Genomic DNA, 7,460 nt, shown 5'->3' with positions numbered 1-7,460 from the left:
TCCAGATCCTACCCATTACCCCTCATCCTATCACTATAGGCTCTTGTAAAAAAGTCCCTCCCCAGCCTCCCTATAGGCCCCCTTCAGGTACTGGAAGGTCGCTATGAGGTCTCCCTGGAGCCTTCTCTTTTCTAGGCTGAACAAGCCAAACTATCTCATCCTGTCCTCATAGGAGAGGTGCTCCAGCCCTCTGACCATCTTGGTAGCCCTCCTCTGGACTCGCATCCTAGATGTTTCCTCAGGCAAAATTTTTGTACTGTACTTTTTTGTTCATTTGATGCTGCATTATTATGAAATTATTATGAATTTCACTAATATTTCTGATATACACATATTTATGCAAATATTTTTTTATGGACGTTTTCAAACAACTCCTTATTTCAGGGCCAAGATTTCCACTTTTTGATTAACACTGTGCTTTAAAATCTGCTTTACTAATTCCAAGCCATATTAGATGCCTCCTGATACGTTGCTATTCTACCATTCCAACAGTATTCCAGTTACAATAAACAGATTGTTTTAAGGTGATCATTTCAGTAGAAATGCAGTCTTATACATAGCATGCAGTTCCTTTATCTAACTATTTAATTCCGTTTAAGTAAAATTATGAGAAATGTAGACTGAACACCTACAGAAGTCCTGTGTTACAAACACAGCATATGAAGTAGCTTATGAACACATTTATACTGATCATTCATTTAAAGCAAAGCAGTCTTTTTCTTTCACAATTTTATGTGTTTATTCATAGTGTCAATACCTCATTCTTAGTAGTAACATAAAAATACTGATACAAAAATCTTGTGTCTATAAAGCTGTATTTCTTCAACTGTGTTTAAGTAAGCACCATATAGTTACGGGTTTCGGAAATAAGTTTCCATGTATTTTTTTGACAATTTTTTAGCTGATATTTTGGAGACTGATTATTTCATCTATGCTTACAGTTTGAATTTTCTCTCTCTCTTACTTTCTTGCTCCTTTCTGTTCAGAAGTGAAAAACAAGAAATGAATATTCATGATAGAGAATGCTCCATGAACGTATTGTAGCCTCTAAGTATTGATTGCCTTTTGCTACACCCTTAATATGTCAAAATGAAAATGGGCTCTTTTTTTTTCTTTTTTAAAAAAAGGCACAGTAGATTGATTTGTCGATTTAGTTTTGTTTCAAAATATGTAAACAGGACCCAAATGAAGATACTGAATGGCATGACATACTGAGACATTTTAGAATTCTTCCTCCAAAAGAAAAAACAAAAGATGAAACAGAAGAAATGGGTTTACACCTGCAGAAAGAAGCAGAAGGCAAGTAAAAATAAAATTACATGCCATTAGCATACTAACACTCGAAAAGTGGAGGCGTTTTCAGTATTGCTTTTTGTAACTTAAAAAATATCTTTTTTATTTTAATTATTTTCATCTTGTTATTTTGAAAAGAATTGTGAATTAAACATACAAGACAATTATGGACAAACATTATGGCATGCAACATGTACACATAGCTAATTTTCATAATTTCCTAAAGGAATCAGTCAGTATAAGCAAGATTCACATTCTGAACAATTGGTAGTAGTCCATACCTGTATTTCTGTATTTTCCTATATAGCTATAGTTAAATAAATGTCTTTTTTTTTTCCCCTCTCTCATTCAGAGTTACGCCAAAGTTGACTTCTGAAATGGGTACATTGTTTTCTTTCTGTCTATGTAATACTTTAAATACATTTAAAATACTTGCAGACATTTTGGAGAGCAAAAGGTCACTATTTTTTTATATCTAGTGAATCCATATGAAAGAATGAGTCTTGAAGAACTGAAGGAAGCTGAATATGACTTTGATGAGGCTGATAGGAAAGCTCTTGAAATGTACAGGTATGCTAAGACACTTCTACCTAGACTAATAGGGCACGTGTCACTATTGTGTGTGTACAGACTCCTGAAAAATAAACTTGGAATCTTTTGAACAGCAATGTCTGCTGTTTGATAAACTGCTTTTTTTCACTTTCTGCTCCTTCTTCAGCAGATAGACAGCACTCACATTACTATCATACTTCTTCCTGACTGCCAGTGACAGAGAGAAGATGTTTACACCATATTTTACTCCGACATTTTGTTAGAAAAAAAATACTCCCCTTCTGAAGTACTTAATTTAGTCTTAAAGTTGGATATTTAAAAGAAAAAGAATAGAAGAGGTCACAGTAGAAATCCTCAGTTCAGCTGAAGATACAATGTGCTACTGTATTTTTAGAGGCGTTGTACATTCAAAGTGTTGTATACTCAACGTGTACCTAAGTACACAGGCAAATTTCATTTGTTGTTTGCCTGATTAAATTGTACCACTCACTCCGCCACTCCAAAGACACTCTCTGCTAGTCTTCACAGGTTAGAGCAATGATGCTAAATATTCAAAGAAGGGAGGAGTTGTGTATCCCACGTTCTCTCTTCTCTTCTGGATAGTATTTTCTGTGGATTTCAAGCCAGGAGGAAATGGACAGTTGGTTACAGGCATCCCTTTTCTGTCATGTCGCAAAAGAACATTAGGAAAAAGAAGGTCCCAACACACATGACCCCAGCTCTGAGAAAGACACTGACTTTGTGCGTACGAAGCATGTGCCACCTATATTAGGATAGCTTGCCATTAAAGAAAAAATCAATGCTGCAATCAAACTGATTGGCATTTTTAATTAATAATTAAATAACGAATCTGAGTATTAGGAACAAAATACATAGAATCATAGAATGTTTTGGGTTGGAAGGGCCCTTTAAAGGTCACCTAGTCCAACTCCCCTGCAGTGAGCAGGGACATCTCTGCCTTTGGGAGAGTCTCATTTCTGGTACAGTTGGCTTTCTAAATATGTTATTGAAATAAAAATGCGATGTAAAATTTATTATGAATTACAGTTTTGCTGTATCATACACTGCAGCTTCTGAGATGGATTGGTGGTGGCTGATAACTTACGTGCTTTTGAAAAATGTTTATTATTTTTATGAAGTCAACTGTGGACTCCTGTTGTGTTTGGTTTGCTTCTTATCCAAGATTAATTTTAATGGCTTTTCTTACTTTAGTAAAATATTAATTTGAATTTTATATTGAAGGAAGGCTCAGGGGAGATCTAATCAGTATCTATAAATATCTGAAAGGAGGGTGTAAAGCAGACAGAGCCAGGGTGTTTCCAGTGGTGCCCAGTGACAGGACCAGAAGCACAAACTGAAACACGGGAGGTTCCTTTTTTACCATGAGGGTGACTGAGCACTGATGTAGGTTGGCCAGAGCAGTTGCAGAGTCTCCGTTCTTGGAGATGTTCAGAAGCCACCTGGACACACTCCTGGGCAGCCTCCTGAAGGGTGACCCTGTTTGAGCAGGGGAGTTAAGTCATATGACCTCCAGGAGTCCCCTCCAACAACCTCAGTCATGCAGTGGTTGTGTAATTTTGTGACACACCATACACCGATCTTAGGCATAACGAAGGCACAACCTGATTAAATCAACTATTTAACAGGTGTTCCACCAACTATTTTACTTACAGTACCATGCATAGTCAATAATTCTAGTGCTAAAACTGGGTGTATATCTCTATCTTCTCACTGTAAGACAATAATTCACATAATTACGTGTATGTTGTGAAATTAAATTACGCATTGTTGCCAGAATATAAAAACATTGCACATATATTATTTAATCTTTTTTTTTTCAAAAAAGCCACTTCTATAGTGGCTTTCAGTTAGTGAAATTAATAGCTACTTTTATTCCACAAATCTCAGTGAGGTATTTTGCTTTTCTGCTTTGCAACTATTTTTGTAGATGACTGCCATCTACTGGTTTTATATTCCAATTTTCATGAATTATTTTTAAATTGTCACATAAATACTAGTACAAGTACGGGTAGTTCTTCCTCAAACTAATCTCGTTTTCAGCAACATAAAACCAACCAGTACCTGCTTTAATTTTTCTTGCTTTTTCTCAAATGATAAACCATTGTACAACATGTTTTTACTCAAATTTCCAATTCTGATACTGATGAACATAAAACTAAGAAAATGTATTTTAATATTAGTGAACAAAGTGTAGCATCAAAACCTTTCTAGCTCTGAAATTATGTTTGAAGACCTGGAGCTAAAGTGTTACTCAAAGCATTTTTTAAAGAAATTGAGAGAAGTGGACTGGATATTAATTCTAAAATGCATTTAAAATGTTCCAAAGATGCTTATTTTTCTTATTTTTTTTTAATCAGGCAGCAACGCATGCAAGAATGGAAATGTCTTCAGAGGAGGCAAAAATATGGGGAGCTAAGAGAAATTAGTGGTGAGCAGTATGTAAAGGAAGTTACAAATGCTCCGGAGGATGTTTGGGTTATAATACATCTTTATCGGTCAAGGTAATTACTTTCTTAACATTTTGAATACCTCAGTACAGAGAACTGAACTGGTAATTAAAAACAAATACCAAGAAAAATTAAATACAAGAGACTAAATTAAATTCAATAGACTAAATACAATAGACTAACTAACTGTTAGGAGGCAATGGAATGGCAGAGCATGCGACCTCCTTGATCTGTCAATTCCCTTTGTGAGAGTCAATCGCTTTTGTCCAGTTACATGAAAGATTTGGTTTGCTGTGAGTGCTTATCACCATCTACTGAATCTCACTGAGATTTCTGAATTTCACTGAGAAACTGGTGTCCACCATCTGTGTTAAGCGTTACATGTTAAGTGTTAAAGTGTGAAGTGTCCACTGTCTGTGTTCACTTGGAGACTCTTATTGGCAGGAGCGCTCCAACAGAATTATTCTAACTTTTCTTGCTTTTCCTTGGTTTTGTTTACCGAGGAACCAGTTCTATGCTTTATCACTGCATAAATACGAGTCTCTGAGGGAACTCGCAATTTCTTAGGAATCAATATCGGATCTTCGAAGTCTCATTGTAGGAATAAATCCTGCTTTTCCAAAACTGCCTCACAGATCTTCGGCCAGCAGAGGGTACTGATGGAACTCGTCGAAGGTCCGTAGGTTAAATCAGCTTCTTGAACTTGAGTCAGTTATGAGAGAGATCTTAACTTCCAAAACATTAACGGGCTGGAGAGGAACAAAAAAAACCAAACCCACATATTGTTTTTCTATTGTGTTTTTTTTAAGCCGAGATTTACATGGTGATTATATTGTAAATAGTAGCTAGGAAAGTAATGAACAGGCCTGTGGTTGTAATATCACTACACAAAGGTTACCCTGACGTTACTTGGATTTTACAAAAAGAATTAAGAATTAATTAAGGGTTAAACTGAAAGTCAGTTCAAATAAATTTAAACAAAATGTACATCAGATTTAAAAATCTCATTTAAACTCTACAATAAATGGGCAAATGGAGCTTTAAAATCCTAGAGGACAACAAAATCGAGGCACAATGCTTGAAGTATCTGGAAGCTCTACTGACATTTTATAGACTGTGCCAATTCTGTGCACGTTGAAAATTTTTACCTGGACACCTCTTTAAATTCCAATGATCTTAGAAGCAGCTAAATAAAACTCACGGTGCAATTCTCATGTTAAACTGAAGTAGAAGCAGACTAAATGAAAAAGTTTATTCTTCAATGGCTTTATTTTCAATAGCTTTAGTTACATTACAAATCATTTACACCGGAAGTGTCATCATACTTTCTTATTCTTTTTTAGCATCCCAGCGTGTTTACTCGTTAATGAACATCTCAGCCTTTTAGCCAGGAAGTTTCCAGAAGCTTTTTAGCATCCCAGCGTGTTTACTCGTTAATAAACATCTCAGCCTGCTAGCCAGGAAGTTTCCAGAAGTCAAGTTTCTCAAAGCCATTGTAAACAGCTGCATTCAGAATTACCATGACAGCTGTTTACCCACAATACTTGTGTACAAAACTGGTGAAATAAAAGGCAGGTTCGTTGGAGTAACTGAATGTGGAGGAATAGGTCTTAAAGTGGAAGGTATGAGAAATACTTTGAAACAGTTCATGTTACAGAAAATTTCCTGTTGTTTGTAATAATTAGATCTAAAGATCGCTGCCTAAAAGGTGGAAAAGGTTTTTTTACTGTTTTTGTAGGAAGAAATAAGTTTACAGAATGCAAAGAATTAACTTATGTAATTCTGTAGTAAGAATATTGGATAAACGTGGATAATTTGCGATTTCATGGTTAGCTATTTTGCCGAGATCAAGCTGAGTTGTCACACGGCTGGCACTATTTTTTGTTGTTGAGATGGAGCTTGGTCTTTAACAGAAGACTTTTTCCTCTTAAGTGAAAATTTATTACCATTATCAGAATAAACTGTAATTTGTTTTTACAGAGCTCGAATGGAAACTAGCTGAAGTTGGAGTTATAGAAACTGACTTAGAAGAAAATCCCAAAAAGGACATTATGAATATGATGACACTGTCAGTATGAAATATTTCTGCTCGGAAAGACACCAATGCAAAAAGCAGCGATGTGATGAAACCATGTATTACTTCAGAAAATTTTTATGCAGATCAACAGTTCTGATATAAATTAGCTCAAATACATTATTTTACTCCCTTGTTAAGCCTGAAGGACTTATTAAAGAAAAAAAAAAAGGCTTCTCTTTCACTTGTATATTTTTGGGGTTGTTTTGTGGAAGAAAATAGACACAGTAAATGAAAGCTGTATCTACCCTGAGATACATACAGATGGCTGTCATTGACACCGAGTCTGGATTCTCCATTTCATGCAAACTCTGCTTAAATGGAATGGGAAGAGGAGGATATTAGCTGGTGGACTCTAATCCACATTTTCTTCCTCCTTTTATCCAGCATGGGTGCAAGATACTCTTTCAATTCTCCATGAAATCACTGTGGTGGAACTGCCAAGAACTTCTTCAGTTCCCTCCAAAGACACTAACCCAAAGACGACGACACGTAAAGTGATATAAAATCTGGATTTGGCCTTGAATCAATTGACGAACAGTTTTGTTTGTTCAACGGGTGTTCAAGAATTTTCTTCAGTGTCAAAGATAGCCTTCCCACTCTTTTTAGAATACTGACAGTTGGATCAGTTGTTCCTTCCTAACAAAAATAAGTGCATCCTTAACAAAATAGTTTGCACTACAACTATAGGTAGGCAAAACTGCCCCAGTGAATGAAGAGACCATGCTCCCGATACAGTAGTGAACCAAATTATGTAGTATTAATGTTATTTTCCCAGTGATTTATCAAAAAAAAATCTCAATATTCTAATGAATACTTAGTTACATACATTCAATATGGTTTATAGCATCAGGATGCAGAAAGAAAAATGAAACGAACCCAGTCCACTTAACACTTGACACATAGATACCCAAGAAGACCAAGAAAATTAACATTAGCCTTTTTTTTTTAACTCACTAGGATACAGCTGTGCTGTAGTAGTAGCTACTTACTGGCAGATACCACTTCTAGAAACCTTTTATTTTGCAGATTCAAAGAGATAACTCATAGGTGCATTTCAGAGATAATGGCTT

At 35.6% G+C, this 7,460-nt stretch overlaps 1 protein-coding gene across 1 annotated transcript in view; it reads left to right on the top strand.

Annotated features, from left to right (window-relative positions):
- PDCL2 (phosducin-like 2) overlaps nucleotides 1–6,487 on the top strand; it is an 8,031-nt gene extending 1,544 nt beyond the window's left edge. The window contains 5 exon segments of the mRNA XM_009874611.1: nucleotides 1,179–1,299; nucleotides 1,773–1,863; nucleotides 4,224–4,367; nucleotides 5,727–5,935; nucleotides 6,294–6,487. Coding sequence (XP_009872913.1) covers nucleotides 1,179–1,299; nucleotides 1,773–1,863; nucleotides 4,224–4,367; nucleotides 5,727–5,935; nucleotides 6,294–6,487 — 759 coding nt within the window.
- Nucleotides 6,488–7,460: the final 973 nt, after the last annotated feature.

This window comes from Apaloderma vittatum, unplaced genomic scaffold, assembly GCF_000703405.1.
Source record: "Apaloderma vittatum isolate BGI_N311 unplaced genomic scaffold, ASM70340v1 scaffold708, whole genome shotgun sequence".
Lineage (NCBI taxonomy): Eukaryota > Metazoa > Chordata > Aves > Trogoniformes > Trogonidae > Apaloderma > Apaloderma vittatum.
The sequence above is the reverse complement of the archived record's forward strand: the minus strand, read 5'-3'. Positions and strand labels throughout refer to the sequence as shown.